At 42.2% G+C, this 23717-nt stretch overlaps 1 protein-coding gene across 5 annotated transcripts in view; it reads left to right on the top strand.

Annotated features, from left to right (window-relative positions):
- The first annotated feature begins 2206 nt into the window (after window positions 1-2206).
- The window catches only part of SNX9 (sorting nexin 9), a 91412-nt gene continuing 69901 nt past the window's right edge, over window positions 2207-23717 (top strand). For 3 of the 5 annotated variants that reach the window (XR_004476429.2, XM_004263680.4, XM_033404179.2), the window contains exon 1: window positions 2209-2547. Coding sequence is in view for 3 of the 5 variants with exons in the window: in XM_004263680.4 (XP_004263728.1) it covers window positions 2536-2547 (12 nt within the window). In the remaining 2 variants the exon portion in view is untranslated. Of the gene's footprint in view, window positions 2548-23717 lie in introns of all 5 variants that reach the window. The other 2 variants (XM_033404181.2, XM_033404185.2) reach the window with 1 other exon arrangement.

Genomic DNA, 23717 nt, shown 5'->3' with positions numbered 1-23717 from the left:
GTCCATCCACCTCATTACAAATACCTCAATTTCGTTTCTTTTTATGGCTGAGTAATAGTCCACCGTATATATGTGCCACATCTTCTTTGTCCATTCATCCGATGATGGACACTTACAACCTGGTTACCTCTAAAAATGAAGCCAGGGTTACAGAAATTGTTCAAGTAGGGAAAGCTTGGACTCTCCTCCTGCTTTCTTTTTTTCTTTTTTTTTTGCCACACCACGTGCAGCATGTGGGATCGTAGTTCCCAGCCAGGGATCAAACCCTGGCCCCCTGCATTGGAAGCACGGAGCTTTAACCACTGGACCGCCAGGGATGTCCCTGGTCCTGCTTTCTTGGTGCTGGGTGCCTAGGCTGATGGGTTGTTTAGAACTTGCATGCAGAAAGGCATAGGTCACAGGAGTGAACCTGACTTTGCACCTTCCTATCAAAATATGCATTGTTGAACTGTGGCAGGGAGCTGTAGCCAGCTTTCAAATTTAAAAGAATAAGGAAAATTCATTACTTACACTATTACCCAAGTTCAAATCTTGGCTTTCCCACATACCACTGTGTACTCTTAGTCAAGATATCTATTTAGTTGTTAAAATATAAACTTGTTTTTTAAGATAAAGTAACACATATACATATTCAAAAATTCTGACATTAGCCTCTGGTGAATCGTTTCAGCAATTTCCTAGGCATATACAATGTATTTTCATATTTTTTACACAAATGGATTGTACTATACCTAATGTTCTTTTTACTTTTATTAATACCTCTTAAAATATTAGCATTTTTATGGACTTCCTAGTATTTCATTTGTATGGGTATACCATATTTATTGAAACAGTCAGATTAACAAACATATAGGTTACTTTCTGTTTGGGGTTATTATAGAACAATGCTTTACTGAAAGCACCTTTGCTCACTTAGACAAGTGTGCTGGCAGAATAAATTCCTAGAAGTAGAGCTGCTAGTTCCAAGGTTATGGTCATTTCTAATTTTGTTAAGTATTACCAAATCAGCCAAGTTATTTAAGTGAGACTTGATTTCTTCATGTCTGTAAATAGTGACCAACACGACTTTCTCAAAGGTTTCCTATAAGGATCAAGTGAGATTAAGGCATGTTAAAAGCCTACTACATAGCAAGTAGGTTGTCAATGAACGTCAGCCTGCAACTTTACTTTTACTTAGAAAGACAACTATTTATATTAGGATGATTATAGCTGTGGCCCTGAGCTCAGCAAACACAAAAATTCACAGAAAACATTGTAGTATCATATCCATTTAAAACCCCATTGTTGGACATAACCAATGAAATCTCTGGAAGTCAGAGTATTTTTGAGAGGACACAATTTGACATTAAATACCGCTTTCCTGGCCTGAAGTTGATTTTTGATAGTTGCCTATTTAAAAAATATATGTATATATATTCCTGATGATAAAAACAAGATTTACTGTGCTAATATATCCATCAAGATGTGTCTTCCAGTCATGGCTTTTGTACTTGAGTGAAAATCTTGCTGCTCATTTAAAGTCATTCATTTATTAATAAAGCCCATACATCCGACTCTGAAGAAAAACCTTTTGATAAGAAAATGGAAAATTTTAGACCTCTCGTTTCCATTTCGAGAAACCTGTTGTCTCCCCCAAACCTCTGGGGCCCTGAGACGTTTTTAAATTTATCAACAGCCCAGAAGGAGGTTAATGGGGCGCCTCAGAACGAAATTCCCAAGCGTCCGGGCCCAGAAGCCCCAGCCGGGACCACAGTCCGCGGTCAGCTGCAGGCTGGAGGCAGATCCTCCTCGGAGGGCCAGTCGGACTAGGAAGCCATTGCTCCGCTCCGTGCCGGCTGTTTATTGAACACTCACTTCACTCAGCCCAGAGCTCGACCGGCCCCCACAGCCATCCCGACGCGGGACAAAGATCCCGTCGGTGACTCGTGCCCGCCGGGGGACGCAGAGCTCTGGTCGCACCCCCGTGCATCTCGCACCGAAACTTCAGCCGCGGTGGACGGCCGGAGGCGGTCGGGACTCGGCTCCCCGGGCAGGCGTTCCCTCAAACCGTGTCCCCAGTCCCCTTCACCGTCCCCACGGGCGGCCAGGCGGGGAGCGGCTGGGGGCCGTGATCCGGCCCCGGCCGCCACTCGCGGACGCGGCCCGAAGCGCTGGAACAAAGGGCGCCCGGAGGCGCGGCCCGGGGCGGAGGCTCCGGGCGGGGGCGGAAAGTGGGAGAGGAGGCCGGGCCGGCCGAGGGCACCGGGCGCGCTTCCGCCGGCCGCGCCGCGCACGCCGCGGTAAATGGGAGGCTCGGCCGGCGGGGGCGGGGGCGGGGGCCGCGCAGCCGGGGAGTTTCAGGAACTGGAGGAGCGGGCGGCGGCTGGAGTCGCCCAGAGCCGAGACTCGGGGCCGAGGCGGAGCCGCCGCCGCCGCCGCCGCCGCGCCGGGGCCCAGCCGTAGCCGCCGCTGCGTTCGCCCTCGTCCGGCCGACTCGGGCCGACAGACGCGGCGCGGGAGAGGAGCCGGCCGTCCCGGGCCAGGGATCCGCCCGCCATGGCCACCAAGGTGAGGGGCGCGCGGCCCAGGCCCGGCCGGCCGCTCGGCCCAGCAGCGGCGCGGGAGGGTCGGGCCCGGGGGCACGGGCGGCGGCGCCGCCGGGGAGGCCGAGAGGTCGCGCCGGGGCCCACCCGGCCCCCGCAGGGCTCGGGTTACGCGGAGCGGGCGGGTGGCCGGGGCTCGGGCGCCCGGGGGCTCGGCTGGCGGCGCGGGAGGGTCTCGGGGCGGGACCCCGGCCGCTTGCGGCTCCGTCTGCAAAGTTTGCGCCTGAGCGTGGGCCGCGGCCGCCGGGAGAGAGAGAAGTTCCCGCAGCCCCGGCGCCCGCTCCGAGGGGCCGCCTGACAGCTGGGAGCCCCGACTCTTTCCCGAGTGGAGTCCACTCCTCACCTCCCCGCGCGTCCGGCCGCCGCGGGAGCAGCGTCCCCTCCTTCCGCAGAGGGTGGGACCCCGGCTCCACGGGCCGCTTTCGGGGGCCCGACCCCCGCCGGGGAGGACTGAGAATTTAAAATCCAGGCCGGTGAACGAGGGTTCCCGGGGAGGGAAAACGACAGTGGAACGCCCCGCTCCTCCACTTCCCTCAGTTTTCCTGTTTTTTTTTCTTTTGTTTTGCTACCTTTTTGGTTTGAATGTTATTTCCAGCATGAATAAAATGCAAAGAGGGAAATGACTCTGCTTTCAATTACGTGTCTGCTTAAAAAAAGGGCCAGGCCCGAATTACGTGGTGGAACTTTGACTAGCGCTTGGTAATTGGCCAGGAGTGCTGATTTGCTTATTTTACGGTATTGTCGGTGGAATTAGCGGTCACCCCTTGCTACCTGAGTCTGCAGGAGCGTCCATCTCCCGCTCCCTGGGCTGGGGCGTTTTCTTTAGTTCTAGATGTCACCTAGTAATGGGAAAGCCACGCTCCCCTCCACGAGCCAGTGATGGGGTTTGAGTTGACTTTTTTATTTGATTGATTTTTGCAAATAGTTTTAGTAGTGTCCCCTTTATAAACATCAGCACCCTCTACCATATTTACTTTTGAAACCTCGAAGCTTCTCTTGGGTTGGTGAAAACCTTAGATTGTTGTTGTTGAGTTTTTGTTTTTGGTAGAGAGAGAACTTTGAAAGCTGATAAATTTCAAATCCCTTTGAAAGATCAGATTGATATTTCAGTCCGTGGAATTTTGTTCTGTATCTGCGTAGGTGTAGTGTTTATTTTTTTTAAAGTGGAGATTCTTAAGGGAACCTGTTGCCTGCTGTTACTGAAATAATTACCTTCTTGTTAATATATTATTGGCTATGCTCTTCCTTGGTTTTATTAGGTGTGATAGAACTTGCTGCCTTTTTAACGTATATCATTTTGTGTTGATATTTTTTAAAACAAAACTTAAGCCAGGGATTTCTAAGGAAATTTGATTTTGAGGTTTGTTGCCAAACATTCCAGAAATTACCAGTTACACATCCTATTTTATACTCATCTTGCAACCTTAAAAGCTGTTTGTGGTCGATACCTATTCAGAGGTGGTCAGTGTTTTGGTATTTTGCACCGTGATCTACTGATGCATGTTAGATAGACTGTCCTTTGAGTGGGACCCAGCTTAGCAACTAGTGCTGGTATATGTAATGAAAATTTTATCTGATACTTAAACCTGAACTTAGTTTTTCTATAAAATTAGAAAGGAGAATAGTTCTTGTACTAAACTTGAATTGCATCTGTCCTCAGTAAGCACAAGCCTTAAAGCATGTGTAAGCACTTCCTACTTTTTTTTTTTTTTGCGGTACGCGGGCCTCTCACTGTTGTGGCCTCTCCCGTTGCGGAGCACAGGCTCCGGACGCGCAGGCTCAGCAGCCATGGCTCATGGGCCCAGCCGCTCCGCGGCATGTGGGATCTTCCCGGACCGGGACACGAACCCGTGTCCCCTGAATCGGCAGGCGGACTCTCAACCACTGCGCCACCAGGGAAGCCCGCACTTACTACTTTATTGTCTGCTCCTCCAAAGGCAGATTCCAGTAATTCTGAGTCTTGGTTTCTTTCACCTTTATAATCACTATTCCACACGGTACTCCTTTCCATATTTACACTGTGACAAACCACTTCTGGTTTAAAAAAAAGGAAGAGCAGAGAAGCACTTATATAGGAACCTTCTCAGTTCTCTGGTTTTCCTACTTCCTGATGATTTTTACATCAAACCAAAGTCTCATTTTTTACTTGTTCCCAGAGAGTAAATTTGTCCTTATTTTGTTACACCCCCCCTCCACTTCCCATCCCTGCCCTTACCAACATCTGAGTAGTTTGGGGTTTTTTCTTTAATTTAATCGGGTAGGTACTTTTTAGTAAGAGAGAATATACATATAGTAAGTAATAACATCTAACTTTTTTTAAAATTGAAGACTCATATGGCACTCAGGCTCCTGCTACAAGCATTAAGTGATAAGAAATAAATACAATATCTGGATATTTTAGGTAGTGTTGGGTTTCCCTTTGAATTAACCAGAAAATACCTTCAGTTCTCTCCAGATATAATTTTCTTATGTATTGCTCTTACATATTTTCTTGAAGATGCAGTTATCTTTGAACTATCATCCTTTTTAAAAAACTGCACTGGTATATTCACAATAGAAAGAAATTATCTTTTAGAAGAAAAATGAATTAGGTAGTTCTTCACTGCCAAAGAAAGTTAATCAGTAACTGCACATTTTTTTTTTTTTTTTTTTCTTTTTGTGGTACGCGGGCCTCTCTGTTGTGGCCTCTCCCGTTGCGGAGCACAGGCTCCGGACGCGCAGGCTCCGGACGCGCAGGCTCAGCGGTCATGGCTCACGGGCCAGGCCGCTCCGCGGCATGTGGGATCCTCCCGGATCGGGGCACGAACCCATGTCCCCTGCATCGGCAGGCGGACTCTCAACCACTGCGCCACCAGGGAAGCCCAGTAACTGCACATTTTAAAGAAATTATCTGTTCTTTGTTTCTAATCATTACTCAGGAGAATGCTGAATTCGCGTTGAGTCCCAGTCTTGTCTCATTTAGTAAATACAACGAAAGGCTAATATGAATGTGTAGCCTTGACTTCTAATAGGAACTACAGGTTATATTTTTACAGTCATATGGTGCACTTAGGAATAAATTATTTATTTATTAAGTCTTGGGAAAGGAATTCTTTTTTGGGGGGGCTAGATATAGCAAAAGGGACATGAAGGAACTAGTTAACGAAGTTAATCCATAGCTATATCATTTAGCTGTAATTTCCATGTCACCGTTAACCTTTGGTAACTAATTTAAATCCTTTTGTGCTTAGGTAGTCACTTTTAGGAATAATTATTAGAACCAGATTCTAGGAGTCCCTGATGCTTTTTTTTAACTTTTCTTTCCATCTCCAATGTCTAAAGTTGTATATTTGTGTTACAGTGCTTGTCTGGTTGAATGAAGGGAGTGTGGAATGTTGAAATTAGCGGTAGGAAAAGAGTGAATTGCTCAGGAGTGTTCCATGATATACATTAGCAAGAAGAGTTTAGAAAGCATACTTTGTAGTCTTTCCTGAGCAAAAACCTCTTTTTTGAAGAGGTTTATTGAAGAAAAGAGTAGAAATACCTTTCTAAAGTGTCTTAAAGATTAAGTTGTTTTTGATAGTTTTTTATAACAGTATGGAAAATGGTAACATTCAGTTTAGCATAACAGTAATATTTTTTAAGTGTCTTCATAAATAGAATATCTAGACAGTATTTCTGTAGTCACAGAAAAATTCTATGACAGTAGGAACGTCAACCGATTTCTTATTAAAGAAGGAATAGGTGAGAAAGCATAAAAATTTTGTGACATTTTCTACTATACCCTGCTTCTGTGTTGACCATCTGAAAATTAGTTTTTTACTCTGATTGCCCACCAAAAACTTTGTAACTTTGCATATGCTGTTCCTCTTTTCTGGAATGCTGTTCTCTGGCCTTTTCCCCTACATACCTTCTTTTACACATTATGTCTCAGCTCAAAGCATTACTTCCTACAGAAAGCTTTCTGATCTCCCTGACCCCTGTTACAGGGTCACATCATATGTGCAGACTGCCGTTTTACATATGTTTCTCTGCCCAGTGGCTGTCTCCTTTAGGATGCTGTCAGCCCCAGGAGGATGGACTGTGTGTTTGCTCCTCTGTGTATCTTCTGTGACAGGCACAGACCAGGCTCTTGATAAACTGTTGTTCCATGAATGACTGTTGAATTTTCTTGTCCCTATTCCTCCCTCTCCAGTTTGAAAAAGCAAAAAGATTTTCCATTGAGATAGGTGGCTGTTAAAACTATTTAGCTCCACCTGTAAGCTTGTTTCTTTTAATTGTGCATTTTAGTAAAAAAATTTTAAAAGTGTGCATGCACAATGGAAAATAGACATCTACAGCTCAGTTATTGGCAATGTTTTTTAAATAAGTTTTACTAATTATTACTTGAGAAATTGGTTATGTTTTAAGGTAATTGGAAAAAACATCATGCTTCTGAGATTTTAAAAAGAGTTATCTTTGGGCTTCCCTGGTGGCACAGTAGTTGAGAATCTGCCTGCCAATGCAGGGGACACGGGTTCAAGCCCTGGTCTGGGAAGATCCCACATGCCGCGCAGCAACTGGGCCCGTGAGCCACAACTACTGAGCCTGTGCGTCTGGAGCCTGTGCTCCGCAACGAGAGGCCACGACAATGAGAGGCCCCCGCACTGCGATGAAGAGTGGCCCCTGCTTGCCACAAGTAGAGAAAGCCCTCTCACAGAAACGAAGACCTAACACAGCCAAAAATAAATAAATAAATTTTAAATAAATAAATAAAATAAAAAGAGTTATCTTTAACCCATGAATTGTTAGAAATGTGTTTAATTTCCAAAAGTATAGGGTTTTTCTATTTATCTTTTTGTTAATGATTTCAAACTTAATTTCATCATGATCAGGGAGTCTGATTGTTACTAATAACCATACCTGAAAATTTGTTGAGGCTAACTTTGTACCCAGTATATAGTCAGTTTTTATAAATGTTCCACCTGTGCATAAAAAGAATATATATATTCCCTAATCAATGTATGTATATTTTCTGTATATGTCCATATAAACTTATTAACTATGCTGTTCCCATCTGTATCCTTACTAATTCTACTTGATCTGTTGTATCTTAATGTCTTTTGGTCTACTTGACAGAGATGTTAAAATGGTGAATTTAAAAAATCTCTCTAAGGTTAGGATTAGTATTATCTTCCAGGTGAATTGAACTTTTTATCATTATTAAATGACCCTCTTTATAGTGCATTTTTTCTCAAAGACGGTTTTGTCTAAAAGTTAATGTGGTTTCACTAGCTTTCTTTTGGTAAGTATTTTCCTGGTATATAAAAGCCTGTAACTGAATTGTACCTTTTCATCTTGTTTGGCAGTCTTTGTGGCTAGAGGGTTTTGTTTGCTTTATTTGTGTTTATTGATGTGTTTGGATTTCCGGCTACCATCGTATAGATTCACTGAGGATTCTCGCCCCTCAACTTTTTAGAAGGTTTAGTTCCTTACAGGCATACCTCAGAGATGTTGTGGGTTGGTTCCAGACTACTGCAGTAAAACAAATTGCACGGACTTTTTGCCCCCCAGTGCGTTTGAAAGTGATGTTTACACTATATGGTAGTCTGTTAAGTGTGCAATAGCATTATGTCTATAAAACAATGTATATGCCTTGATTAAATAGTACTTTATTGCTAAAAATGTTAAGAGTCACAGTAGTAACACCAAAGTTCGCTGGTCACCATAACACATATAATAATAATGAAAAAGTTCATAGTATTGGGAGAATTACCAAAAGGTGACAGAGACACGAAGTGAGCAGGTACCGTTGGAAAAATGGTGTGTCAGTGGACTTGCTCTGCTCAGGGTTGCCACAGACCTTCAGTTTGTAAACACTGCAATATCTGCAAAGTGCAATAATGCAAAGCAAATAAAAGGAGGTATGCCTGTATGTCACTTTTTTCAATTGGTTGTCGTAAGCGTGTATGTTACTATTTGTACGTTAAAGTCCAAAAGTCCTCACTATCATTACCCTCCTCCTGGGTTACAGGGACTTTAAGAAGCTCGGCTCCAGTCATCTCTCCCAGTTACAGTTACTGCCCAGGATTTTCATTCTGTCTTCTCTACCACAAATTAGACATTATTTTTGTTTTTTATACAGTTAATGTTTACTTAGATTTAATCAACTTTTACCATATCTTTGCTTCCTATTCCTTTTTACATTTCAGTTCTTTCCGGGATAATTTTTCTTTTGCCTGAAATGAATTCTTTGGAATTTCCATTAAGGAGAGTTTTTTGTTGGTAAATCTCTTATGTGTGAAAATGTGTTTTGCCCTGTGCTTGAAAGATAGTTTTCTAGGTATGGAGTTCTGTTATTTCCCCTGTTTCCTACCGTCTTTCAGGGTTACTGCTCAGAAGTCAGCCATCTAATATTGTTCCCTAATAGTCTGATACTTCCCTCTGCCTGTTTTTAAGACCTTCCCCGCGTCTTTAGTATCTTACAGTTTCACCTTAGTGTGTTCATGTGTGGATTTTATTTATATAGCCTGGGATTTATGGGCAGCTTGGATCTTAGGATGGATGTTTCAGTACTTCTGCACCAGTGCAGTTCCGTAAAATAAACTTCCTGTGATAATGGAAATAATCCTACATCTGTGCAGTCCCGTGTGGCAGCCACCTGCCACACATGGCTAAGGAAAACTTGCAGTGTGGTTAGTGTGACTGAGGAACTGTGCTTTTCATTTTAGTTTAAATAGTCACACATGGCTACTGGCTATCATAGTGGGGAGTGCAGTTGTAGAAAATTCCCAGTGATTGTATTTCACGAATATTGCCTCTTCCCTGTTCTATCTTTCTGGAACCCTAATTAGCATGAAAAGGTCCAACAGACATCTAACTTCCTAACTTTCAACTGCCGTGTTTTCTTTGTGCTGCATTCTAGATAATTTCTTTGACTTCTACCTTCAGTTTACTATTCTTTCTTTAGTTGGGCCTAATCTGTTCTTTGATCCATTTAATTTTCAATTATATTCTATTTTTAGAAATTGTTATTTGGTTTTGTTTCAAATCTGCTTGATCATTCTTTATATTCTCTAATTGCTCATATCTTTAAGCTTCTTTTAAGCATATTAAACATTGATTGTTTGTGTCTGTTCTAATGTCTGAGGTCTAGTTCAGCAGTTGTCTCCACTCATTCTCACTCATGGTGCCTTGTTTTCTTGTGCGTTTTGTGATTTTATTTTCTTCTGTGAGTTGCTCATTTTCCTTGGAACTTCATCTAAGGGTTTTGATCCCTAAACTGAGTTATATTCGTACACAGAGAATTTGTCCTTGCTTATGCCAGTCTCTTGGGGACACTACATCCTTGGGATCACTGTAACTTTAATTCCTGGCTTAATGTTTTTCCAGCCATACTCTATAGCATAAATATGGACCTCAGATCTCAGGGGAAATCTCCCTTATTCCCCTACTCTGGGTCAAAGATGAGACAGGTTTCCTTGCTGTTCCCTTCTGTACAATGGGTTCTTTTTCCTTATGTTGAGGTCCTTTTGGGGTCCAGCTTCGAGCTTAATACAGGAGTGTTCGTCTGTCACCTCCCGCCTTCCCCAGGGCAGCCTGCAGAGCAGGACCCAAACTCAGGCTCTCCGGGGCATAGAGGAGACTCCTGGGGTGGAATCCTGTCTCAGAACTTTTTCCTTCCAGGGTTTCTGCTCTCATATCCTCTGACCTCTCTAGATCCTTTCCTTTTGTGCTGACTCAACAGTGTGTGTTAAAAGGTGTTTGTGTGCTTGGGTGTGTCTTTGCTTTTAATATTTTATTCAGCACTTCAGTGTTTCAGTCTGGTGGTGGTTCATGGTATCAGCCTACCATACGTGCTGGAAGAAAATCCCAGTCAGAGCATCTTTATAACAGACTGTAAAGTGAAGGAATGGAATATCTGCACACAAAGTGTTAATCTGTTTTTTGGAGGGAAAAAGGTGGAAAAGCAAAGTTGTTAAGCATTTTAGTTGAAACCAAACCTTAAGCCATCAAAATAACAGGCTGGGCATTTCAGTTTCCAATTGGTATTTTTATTTTTGCTCCCCCTTTGATTATCAGAAACACATGATCGATTTAGCCCATCTTATTCATTTTTAGGTGTTGTAAAGACAGTGCTTGAGGATGTTATTCAGTATGACTCAATTTTTCTAAGCTATTTTTAGTATCTGAAAACTGAGTCATAGAGTAAGTAGTATTACCTGCAGAGGCAGGATTCAGAAGTCACCCGTTTGTGTCACGGGGGACATATAAGTCAAAGGGGCATGTGACTTTAGACATTAGTTAACTAGGTGAAAAATGGACTTTGTTCTGGGAACCGTTACCCATCATCATTCACTGACTGCTTCATTTGAGTATCGAATGAGCTCAGTGCCGGGTCTTCTGCTCCACGATGGGGTGTCAGTCTGAAAGGCCTGTCCTTACCCTGAAGCTCTATTGTTCTAGCGGAGGGTAGGTCTGCTGCAGGGCGCAGGGGCCTCCTGCTGCAGCTTCTCAAGCCAGCAAGGCTTTCCAAGGAGCTGAGTCTTGAAATGTATATTTTTTTCTTTAATTCGTTGAGTGAATTTTAACCCTTATCTGATCACATCAGTCATTTAAAAAATACTTAAATAGTATATCTTAACAGTCTGCAAGTCCAGACTTTGTCTTGTAGGATCCCAGATAATCAGTTTGGCAGACAGTTTTAGCGGTTCCTATGTGCTTCTCTTACGCTGGATGTAAGGCTAAGATTTGGATCCTTGCCTAAGAGAGTAGACATTCAAAAATTAATGAGCTATTTAAAATGTACCAGTTAAATGCCATTTTTAATGTATATCTAATGCAAATTCACAGAAGAGGACTTAAAAATGTAAATTTGTGTGTTAATAGTAGTTGTCTATCTCACACTTAGGAACTTCTTTTTCATTTTTAAGCCTGTTTTGTATTCTCAAGATTTTGAGTAATGAATATTTATTGCTTTTGTAATAAGGAAGAAAACAAGTTAATTTTTTTTTAAACTTAAAAACTTATTGGGCTTCCCTGGTGGCGCAGTGGTTGAGAGTCCGCCTGCTGATGCAGGGGACACGGGTTCGTGCCCCGGTCCAGGAAGATCCCACATGCCGCGGAGCGGCTGGGCCTGTGAGCCTTGGTCGCTGAGCCTGCGCGTCCGGAGCCTGTGCTCCGCAACAGGAGAGGCCGCAACAGTGAGAGGCCTGCGTACCGCAAAAAAGAAAAAAAAAAAACAAAACTTATTGTCATTAGCCAGGCCTCTCAAGCAGACTCCTAAATTTATCCATCTTCTGTTAATTTCCTTTGAATTATGCTAAGATGGAAAAAAGGTTTTAATTAATGCTTATACATAGTAAGTGGCACTTTAATAGGAAAATGCTAATGCATTCAGTATTACAAAAAGAAACTTAAAATTTATTTTTCTTCCCTCAGCACCATATTTTCTTCTTCCAGAGGAGAAAAAGTATGCTTCTTAAACTTTTAAAAATACCTAAAAACTTACTGAATAACCAGCACTGAACCTGGAGTTCTTGAAAATTGCTCTTTTAAATACATTTATGTTTTACCTGCCTCTCTGCACGCGTTCCCTCAGGAGCTCAGAGGACTCCTTCGTGAGTCAGCAGCAGTTTCATCACTCTTGTACTTTCCCCACCTTCATAAGATTTTAAAGTCAGGAGTTGAATTTAAGATTTTACAGCCTTTTTGTTGATGTGTCAGGCTTACTTTGTCTCGTGATTGCTATTACCAGTAGGTATATTCAATTTCTTATAACCAAAACTAGGAAATCAGTAGGCTTTCGACTACTGAGATCTGTAGTTACATCAGATTGATCCATCTTAATCATTTAAAGCCATGATGATACCAAAAAATATGGAGATTGTTTTTTAAAATTCTAATATTTAAAGCTACTTCTGGTTCTAGTCTTTACTACTATATTTATAGTTTTTTAAAACCCATTCCCCTTTTTGATAAGTAAAAACATCTCATGCTTTTCCTGTAGTTTGTATTTAACAAGTGATAGATGGTTCTCTAAAATTTGAGTACTAAATATTTTCCCCCAAACTGCCCTCTTCTCTGACTCGTTAGGAATCTCTGCTATAAGGAAGATGATGGCAATGTAATAAGCTTCCATCTAAGAGAGAAATTGGACTCTTACTAAAGTGCATCACTATTTTATGAGTGGTGATCATGTTTCCTGAGTTTAGGCATTAATGGTGGAGCTGAGGTACCCCAGCTGCATCACAGTCCCCCGCCTGGAGAGCTTGTTAAATCACAATTGCTGTGCGATTTCTGAGTTTCTAGTTCAGGAGGTGGGCCCGGAACATGCACTTCTGCCAGTTTCAAGGTGATGCTGAGGCTGTTGGTCTAGGGACCACACTTGGAGAACCAATGTTGCAGAAGATTGAAAAAGAAAGTAAGAACCTGGGTTCGGTCCTAGGTTCATCTCTGGAATCTGTGGACTATAAAATTGGTGGGCTCTGACACACTGTGTGCAGTGAATACTTCGTTCTTGCTTAAAGTATTCTAATCTAACTGAGTTCAAGTGATGCTGAAAATTTTAAAAGCTAGTATTCTCAAAAACTGTTAAGCTGCTCATCAGCTTGTGGTTTTCAGTGTTGTATTGATTGGTTATTTGTGTTACGTGCAAAATGGCTTAATCTAGTAGAGTCTGATTATTACGGTGGTGAGGTGACTGTGACTCGTTATTACTTTTCCTGTTGCTTTTTGGTTAGCCAGAAAACATGCCCTACAATTTTGAATATCATTATAGTTCACAGTAATCAGTCCAGACTTAACGTGCTTTGTATCACATGTTCCTAAAGTGGTTGTATAATGAGAACAATTTTTTTTTTTAAGAAGATATTGGGGGTAGGAGTTTGTTAATTAATTTATTTATTTTTGCTGTGTTGGGTCTTCGTTTCTGTGCGAGGGCTTTCTCTAGTTGTGGCAAGCGGGGGCCACTCTTCATTGCGGTGTGCAGGCCTCTCACTATCGCGGCCTCTCTTGTTGCGGAGCACAGGCTCCAGACGTGCAGGCTCAGTAGTTGTGGCTCACGGGCCTAGTTGCTCCGCGACATGTGGGATCCTCCCAGACCAGGGCTCGAACCCGTGTCCCCTGCATTAACAGGCAGATTCTCAACCACTGCGCCACCAGGGAAGCCCATTGAGAACAATTTTAATTCACTAGGGAAGATTATTATGTAAAAGAATCCTGTTTTTTAATTATTTTGTAACTTAGATAATCTATGATATTTGTGTAAATCCAGTTTTTTATCTTACTTGTGTGGTATGCACCTATACTTAATTTCGATGAATTTAAATTTCACCAGATTAAACTTTCCTGTTTGCCCACTTAGATGCCTCAAAGAAGTAAAATGACAGACGTTTTTAAAGCCAGAGAAAACAATGAATATAGTCCCTAAACTAGAAGAACCTACCTTTGAATAGTTAAGTTGATCTAGGACTCATGTATGAAGGCAGGGGTGTGCTTTAGAAAATAGCAAGTTGCCTATGCACTATCAATAAGAGTTAATGTATGTCTGTATATGAACAGTGCAGAAAAATATTTTGAAATCCTTCTTGGCATTTATACCATTCAGAGTCTTTTTGTTGGTCTATAAATGGCATACACTGTTATGGAAGGAATACATTTGATTTTCACATTCTGTCGTTAACATCAGAATATTATTATACATAAATATCAAGGGTTATTTATGGGAAATGTTAAGTATGCCACCAAAAATCAAAAGCATGTTTTTTCATTCAACAGTCTCTCTCCAGAACTTATAAATACTGTAAGTGAACAGAGCATGCATTTTTCTACTCTGAAAGAATTTGTAGTCTAATGGGGGAAACAGGCACTTGAATCTCTTCAATTCAGAGTTCTCGTTGCTGTGGTAGAAGTACATGCGATGTCCAGTGATGGCACAGAATCTAGGGTTGGAAATGAGACCCTTTCGTCTGTTTTGCTGCATTTACTGTCACTGGAAACTTAAGAGTAAAACTGAGTTTATGTCAGTAAAGAGGCCACAGTTTGAAAAACTTATGTAAAAATAAAAACTAGTTAATTACTCTGACATACGTCAGTCATAGTGTAGAAGATCATTTCTCTGCTTGAGATGAGGGCGTAGTATTACATAAGTGAGGGCACATTTAGTTTGAGGTCTTTCAAACAGTTCCTTATCATAGTGACCGCCCTTGCAGGACAGAAAGTACATTTCAGAGAAGGCATACATTTCCAGTATGCCTAGTTGTGATCTAAAATTTTATCTGGGACTAGACACGAAGCCACTTTTGGGAACCAGTGAACAACACGTGCCATGCAGATAATGTTTCTATGACGTGGCTCCTTCTAAATCCCTGTGGCCTTGGACACAGCATCTGCGAATGGTTAAAACAGATCTGCTCCTTTTGATTTCCCCGTTAGCAGTTCAGTTAAAGTATTTGGAGTGTTTCCTGTGCCTGGCTTGCAACACCTAGAGTTTATTCTAGATTAGAGATTCCCAGCTGGTGAGTTTTCAGGGGATCTTTAAATCTAAATGAGCAAACATTGTTACAGACTGTTTATCTTCCTCACATTTGCAATACTGTTTTTAAAATATATGTAGATTTTGTTAGTAATAAAATACAGATACATTTCAAAATGCTAATGACTTCATAGTACCTCTTTGGCATTAAGTATTTCTCAATAAATTGTACTTTTATATGTTTACTGTTGTTTGTGGGGCGACATATGTATGTATGTAATGAATTGATCTTGAGGTTGTTGGCATTCTATAATTGAAGTTAGCTATTACATAAAAGCTATTACATTTCCTTGAATTTTACATTTGGAAAAGAAATTTTGTCATGTCTTCTATTAGAGATGCAATGAATGAAAAAATTAGTTCTATGTGATTATTAAATTTATGTATTTCAGTGCAGTAGTGGTGGAATAGCACAGAGAATGGGAGTCTGGGTTCAAATCCCAATCAAATCCAACTATATCACTTCGGAAAGTTACTTAATGCTTCGTTGTCCTCATCTGTAAAATACAAGTAATAATAGGAACTCAGGTGTGAGTTCCATTGCACAATCCAGGTAGGGCAAAAGAACAGAATTTCATTTTTCTGTAACAATTTACAACGAATTATGTCCTTATCCTGCTGGGAAAGTCAGCTATAACCTGTAGCTCACCGCCTCCTCCTCGTGCCCAGGGTTAGGTATAACTTGAGGGTGGGGATCCTTACATAATGCCTTGGGTGGAGGGTCATGTCTTGCCCTGCAGCCGCCTCTCCTGCAGTCTGCACCCTCAGGTGGGGAGTTCTGTCCCACTCCCTTGCTGTGCCTGAGGGAACCGGAGCCATTTTGCTGTTGTCCTGCTCTAGTGGGACACAAAGCTGCAAAACCCAGACACTTTCCATCCTAATGCAGTACAAGCTGTACCCCCTCCTGTCGATTTGTTGTTTCACCGGGGTTCTGGCACCGGGCTGAGGGCTCTCTCCAGGTCTCGCCATTGCCTCTGGCCTCCGCTCTGCACTTCCTCACTGTCTTTTCCCCCAGCTCAGGTCCTCTGGTCCAGGCTTTGAGAGTGGAGGTGGTGGTGGGAGAAACAGAGGCCACGCTGTGTCTCCCCATTGCAGTATTTCTCACCAGTGCTTTCTGTCTGGAGCCCAGAGTTCTCTCCATTCTCAGGGCCTTTGGAACTCACAGCCAGGAACCCTTTACAGTGTTCTCTCATGTCATAACCTCTCCTGGGACAGTGGACACAGTGGGCACTGCTGGTTCAGATTGGGGAGGTGGGAGAAAAGGGGAGAAAACCCCCTAAAGATGAAAAAATAACATTTCAAAAATATTATCTCTACCAGATTATCTCAAGGAGTAAGTAAAAATTTATGTAAAGGGCTTACCGATGTGTCTGACTTTACAACAGGGGATTGTAGCTATGGTTGGATGGTGTTATTCGTATTATTATAAAAATAAACTATAAACTGGGATCTGTTAGACCCCAAGATCTAAGGTCTACCTTAACTGTGTTCGCGGAGTTGTAACAACTTTCTCCAATTTCAAGTTACTCTCGCGGAGGTGATGAACTTTCTATCTGCTTCTTACTTATCCCAGACTTTGTTAACCTACTTTTCCAAATCTGGGTGTCCGGCAATTTGAGTTTGATTCTTTCTGCCATTGCCTCAGTGTGCCTTGTTTTTTCTGGTAAATTACCTTTCATACATGAAAACAAGATAAAAACAAGGCAGAATGTTAGAGGTGTAGACAAAAGAATGAGGTTAAAAAGCACCTTAGCATTGCTGGAAAGTCTGTGTTATAAAACCACTACATGTGTTTAGCAGATCTGTTTACTGAGGTCACAGATAATACATCTCATTGGATCCTCATGTGGTAGATCATTGTGTTGTTTTGTTACCTTCAGTAAATCGTTGAGCCCCTATCATGGGCCAGAAACTGTTGGACCATTAGGAATACAGCATTAAAGAAAATAAATTTAAATCCCTGCACTCAGACAAAAATCCCTGCTCTCATGGACCTTGCATTCTAGTGGAGGAGATGGCAGTAAACAAGGTCAATAAGGAGAAAAATAAAATAAGGAGAAAAATACAGCTGGGAGAAGAGACCTTGCTAAGGGGTGCGTGCACGTGTGTGTGCGTGCGTGCATGTGTGTGTGTGCACGCATGTGCTTGCACACACACTGTTAGATGGGGTGGCCGAGGAGGCCTCTGAGAAGGGGACCCTCAAGTCCAGACCTGAGGGAAGGTTGGTAAGTTGCACCTCTGAGGAAAGAGCATTGCCCTCAGGGAGAGTGTGCCTGGAGGTCAGTGAGGTCATGGAGGCCAGCTGAGCTGTGGGAGTGGCGAGGACCCTCAGGTCCACACTCACAGAGTGTGCCTGATGAGGAGGGCTTTGGCATTTATTCCGAGATGTGAGACCACTGGAGGGTTTCCAACACACCAAGAGCAACTGACTTTTTTCTTTCCTTTCTCTCTCTCTTTCTTCCTTCCTTCCTTTTGTTTCTTTTCTTTTCTTTTCTTTATTTTTGAGTTGAGCTTACCTTTATTGAGGCAAAGCTAACTGTAGGGAGTTAATGCTCTCTTCACTTTTACATTGGACTGAAGTCTTATTTGATCCCTTCTTGAAACTTAATTGATTTTTATCTAATTAAAATCATGCTAGGAAAATCCTGTGCTCCACTTAAGCCAATCAGTGCACAAAAGGATCAGTAGATTATCCTTTTATATATGTATATATAAATATATATATATGAATATCCCAATCCAGTCGTTTGAAAATAATTTTTAAATAAAATTTAGAGCATCTCTAACATACTGAATTTTCAATTCTATCTTGTCTCCTGGTTATACTGAAATTAAATACATACGCCTATCAGACCATTTGCCCCTTTGGCCTATAAAGCAGTTCGTTTGCTTTCACGACCGGTGTTCACCCAGAGACAAAGTAAAATAGTTCCAGACTGGCAGATTTTAAGCAGGTATAAAAATATCCATAACCAATTACAGCCAACTTCATTCCTTTTTTTTTTTTTTTGCGGTACGCGGGCCTCTCACTGTTGTGGCCTCTCCCGTTGCGGACCACAGGCTCCGGACGCGCAGGCTCAGCGGCCATGGCTCACGGGCCCAGCCGCTCCGCGACATGTGGGATCTTCCCGGACCGGGGCACGAACCCGCGTCCCCTGCATCTGCAGGCGGACTCTCAACCACTGCGCCACCAGGGAAGCCCTTCATTCCTTTCTAACTGGAATCACTGCTTGCTAAAGCAGTTTCTTATGTAAACTTTGCGAAGCCTCAGCAATTTTGAGAACAATAGTGTAAGAAAGCAACTGGTACACTGAGAATTGGGTCAGAATGTTCTCATGGGCTTAGAAGAAACGGCATCGTCCTGGCCTAGGATTTCGAGATTCAGTGAATCTTTATTCTTTTCCTGGTTCCGTTAAGTGTTTCTGTTTTTTGTGATTTTTTTTTGGTATGAAATATATTAATGAAATTTCATATTATTTGGGCTTAAAAACTCCATGTCTGGGAGGTTTAAAGATAGTATCTGGATAGCTTGGCATAATTCAATATTTTTATTTTAACTTTTATTTATAAAAATTCCAACATAGACCAAAGAAGAATAGTACAGTAAACCCCCTATGTACCCATCACCAGCCTCAGCAATTACCAGCTCCTGGCCAATTTTGTTTCCTCTAACCTTCCTCCCCCATTTTCCCCTTCCAGACATATTGTTTCGTGATAAACATTTCAGTGTATATCTCCAAAAACAAGATTTTTAAAATACCAATACATAACAATTCCTGTTATCCTACTTAAAAATTCAGAATAAATCTTTAATATCTTGAAATATCCGTCTGATGGTATGCAGTGTAAACATTTTCATAAATTAATAGTTTGCTGTATTTATGTGGCTTGATATGCATTAAGGTAAAGACAGTGCCATCTAGTTTAGTTAGATGCTTAGTTGATGATGTTTAAAACTGTTAATAATTGGCATTTGTATGAATCTGCCAGTGTTGATGTAAGACGAATCTTGCCATAGGTAGTACGACTACAGCTAACGTACCTAAAGGTTTTAGGGTATGTGTGTGTGTTGCTTTCCTCTTGCCAACTACACACTTAACCAAAATCCTCAGCAGACAAGACCCTTCTGAAGCCTGTCTGTGCAGTGTGGTTGGTGTGGGCAATTGGAGGACGCTTAGAACTAGTGCTGAGAAGAATGGGGTTACGTACGCATTTATCAGAGGTGAGAAGGACATACCTGGCCTTTAGCCTCCAGATGGTACCTGTAGTTGGTTAAAAAGTTGATGAAAATGAAGATTGAAAAGGAAATAGTAACCATCTTATTTTAACTTAAAATATGTAAATGTACATTTATTTATCAATCCTTTGATAGGAAGCCAAGGTCTTTGAGTATGTACCTAGTTCAGAGCGATCCATCTTGTACACTGTAATGCATTGTCTGTGGTTTCCATTTCTTTTAAAGAGTTTAAACAATTTAAAAACAATTTCAAAGTACCTGTGAATACGAAATCTTAGATTTAAAAAACTTGTTGCTTCCCATTTGTCTCAACTGTTGTCTCAGCTGCGCCTACTTTGACAGGAAGCTTTTTAGCAACTTATTTTTTTATCAAGGCTCCTCAAAACATTCAATTTAGTTTTCTTAGAAATAATTACTCTTTTTTCACACTCTTGTTTCATTGGCTTATGTAATAATTCAGTTGCTTGGCTACAGCAGTTAAGTACAGCTGCAACTGGTGGGATCAGAACTGCCCCTGTATATTAGGGAGTAGCCTGCTAAGTGCAAGAGTTCATTCAGCATGACACATGTTTTATACAGAGCACAGAGCGTGTCAGTAAACCTGGCACATGGGTTGTGTGGAATACAGGCTGCATGATACTCTCCTATTAATAAGTCAGATTGTTGATATTTGTGGCTGGTTACCTGGGATTGCTTAGGTTAGAGTATGGTTCTCATGGACCCATCTGGCTTTGAGGAGAATTGATGGTGGGTGATGAATTCAGTATTTGTTCCTTACTATTTTAACTTGGTCAGCTGCCTTTAGTAAATCAGTATCCTAGTGCCATATCACGATTTAAACAATTATCAGAAGTACTTTTGTAACATTTTCAGTGAATATGGATATTAGACAATTATCTAAAAAATAACAAAATGTAGTTTACTGAAGTAATGTGCCAGTTTCTGTTTTACAAAAGAAAATGGTATCATAACTCTTTAAATTTAGAGGATCTTACAAGAATGGAGAACTTACAAGTTACAGTTTCTTTGTTAATCTTTCCTTCTACCCTAGAAGTAGGGAAGACTTAATCCTTCGGAACCAATATATTCTGCTGGTGGTAATGGGACGTGATCTTTCTCTGCATTTCAATTTAGCCGATGTTCAGTGCTTATAATTTGCAACTGAAGTAACGAGGTTTACCATAGAGGCTGTAAAAGAAGTAAAGACAAACGTAGCTTCTATTCTTGAGGCCCTCGTGGTTTTAGTATTTTAAAAAACAAGTGTACATACTCAATGGGAAAATAAAAGATACTGGCCAAATCATTTAAGGCTCGGAATACCCTCTCCCTGGCTTTCTCGGATCTGTGCCTCCCCGCCGACACCTCCTTCCCTGCCCACAGCTGAGTTCTCTGCCCGCTGTGCTTCTGTTCTACCTGTGCGTCCTCTGTCTCACACTGCTGCTGTTGTAACTGTTGCTCTTTCTGACTAGCCTTTGAGGGCAGTGGCTCTTCCTTGCTTGTTTTCATATCCTCATGGAGTGATTGGTAGTGGATATTCAGTAGATGATTTTTTGAGTAAGAGCTGGGAGCCTGCAGGGTGTACTGGAAAGGACAGTGCTGGGTTGCAGTCCCAGCTCTGCTATTTTCTGGCTCTGTGACCGTAAGCAAATTAACCATTCCGGGCTATGGTTCCTCATCTGTAATTATGCCAGAGCCTATCTTATCCCTTGCAGGGATATTAAACTTTTTATGACTTGCAGGATAGTCCCAATGTGAAGAATTGTCCTCCCCTTGCCCCAGTGCTAACTGCACCACTGTGGAGAAACACTGGCTTCAGCTAATCAGGCCTAGATCAGTCCCTAGAGCTAGACATAGGGTTACCTTACCTGACTCACAAGAGGGAGGGATGAAAACCTGAACAAAAGGGTTTTTTTTTGTTTTGTTTTGTTTTATTGCGGTACGCGGGCCTCTCACCGTTGTGGCCTCTCCCGTTGCGGAGCACAGGGCTCTGGACGCACAGGCTCAGCGGCCATGGCTCACGGGCCCAGCCGCTCCGTGGCATGTGGGATCTTCCCAGACCGGGGCACGAACCCGTGTCCCTTGCATCGGCAGGCGGACTCTCAACCACTGCGCCACCAGGGAAGCCCAAAAGGGGGTTTTTTAACCCCCCCAGTGAAGAGGGAAGCGGAGGGCGTGAATGTTGCGAGCATTCCACCGTGCTGATTCCAGTGGCGTCTTACTGGGTGAGAGAAGAGAGTGGACTGGCACGGGTTTGGTGTTGCAGAGTGGGAGACAGGGTTAGCTTTTTAGGGTGGAGTTAGATTATGGAGGATGGTGAATGCCAGGATCTAGGGAACAGGAAATCATTGGGACTTCTTGATACGTGATGTGATGCCAGTTTTATCGAGAGAGCCTCTGGCAGCGGTGGGCAGGATTGACTGGCCAAGAGGAAAGACTGTGGCAGGAAGATCAGTTAAGGGGCGGATCCGACCTACTCCAGGGTAACTGACATCACAGATGGCGCAGGGCAGAGTGCTGGGTTAAAACTCCAGTTCTCCCATTTGTCGGGCGTTCTACCTCAAGACAGGTTACTTGATGTATGTAATTGGTATGAGCTGCTGTTTCTCCTGCAGAACTGAGTGATACCACCATTGAGGGTTGCTTTGAAAATTAAGGAAGGACATATGTGAAGTACCTCCTGCCTCAAAACAGTTAGTCCCACCTCACCTTTCTCATCTTTCTGGTTTTCTCTTTTTGTAGTGTTTTTTAGGTTGCAGGAAGGACCACCTAGAAAGAGAAAAGAGGATGCTAGCAAAAACCTGGTTGGAGGTACATTTCCTGTGTCATAGAAGGTGTCTGGTTAGAAGGTTTCTGGCTTCTCCATTTTCGCATGTGATGACTCCCTCGTTCTGCATTTTTCCCATCTCTTGTTCGCTGCTTAGTCTAAATCTCTTCATTTGACTAAGTATGATTCATTCTTCCGTTTTTTGGTGTGATAAACACTGTCAGCTCTTCAAATTACATTGTATCTCCCTAACTTAATTCTCCTTGGCAGTCTTACTTTACTGTATCTTTAACTTTACACTTGTGATCCCATGAAAACCAGCTGTAGTTCTGTGGTGAGTTGTATATTAGCTGTATGAATTTAGAAGAGAAATTGCCCTGAAGAGGAACCACTGATGAAAATAAATCATAGTTAAGAGTACTGGCCTTCATCCAAGTGTCAGTTAAAAGCAGACACCCATGTTCCTCCTGTAACCCAGTTGTATGTGTGTTTACGTAGATGACTTCAAGAGGAAACATCATTTTGAGGAGTTTAATTTTAAAGATATGTACATTTCACTTAAGTATAGTAGTGTCCTTTAAATAGGTTAAGATAGTTAATTTAAAGTCTTTAAATAGGCCCAAAGGGACTTGCAGGTTATCCTGTCATTTTTCATGTGTGAAAGGTGAGACCTAGAACTAGAAAATAAGTATCCAGTGTCTTCTGTCTTATCCAATAATACATGGTTAGGACGGAGACTCTGAGTCATTAAGAAAAGACTTTTCTTAATGAATTATACTTTCAGGGTCATCTTTTTGAAACCAGGAAAATGTATCATACTTATAAAAGAAGGACCACGAGGCATACAGTCTTCAGGAGTTTTCTAACTTAAAAATTTTTTTTAAATTTTATCCATTTTGATTATTGAACTTTTAGGACAGAGATGGCAAGCAGAAGCTGCTAGGAGGACATTGCTGGGAGGGACTGAGGCCCTGTACAGACAGTGCTGATAGATTAGTCATTTGTACCAAGGGCCCAGGGAGAAGGAGGGAAGCCTACGTAATACTACACGGCTTCTGCTCTGGTTTTAGTAGTGCTTAATTCCTATAACTCTTTTTCAGTATATTTTATTCATAGTTTATATAAATTATATACTTTTTTTTCTCCTGAATGCTAGTTTATTTACATAGACACAGCAGAGAAGCCCTGCTAAAAACGAAGCGTTAATTTTTAAAACTCTTTGTAAATGTACCTTTGTATTATTTGACCTCTGATTTGTATTTTTACCCCTGGCTTTGCATGGTGCTTCCTTGGGGCCTTTGCACTTGCTGCTCCTCCCATCGTACCTGGCCTTGCGTCCTCTCGCGGTCCCTGTTCTTCACCAGCTGGCACCCTCATTCGTAGGTCTCAGGTCACATGACGCCTCCTCAAGGTGACCTTCCCCAGCAACCTCATTTAAAGTAACCTCCGCCAGCCCGTTACTCTATCACATCACCTGACTAAGCTCTTTACCAGCACCTGCCACCACCTGCAAGTACCCTGTGTGTTGAGTGGCTGTCTCCTCCTCCTAAAACGAACACTTCTGAGGGAAGGTAGGCGCCTTTAGGCTTTTCACCACTGTGTCCACCTAGGACGGAGCCCGGTGGTAGTAACTGCCTGTTA

The sequence above is a fragment of the Orcinus orca genome, chromosome 12, assembly GCF_937001465.1.
Source record: "Orcinus orca chromosome 12, mOrcOrc1.1, whole genome shotgun sequence".
Lineage (NCBI taxonomy): Eukaryota > Metazoa > Chordata > Mammalia > Artiodactyla > Delphinidae > Orcinus > Orcinus orca.
This window is presented reverse-complemented; position numbering and strand designations above follow the sequence as displayed.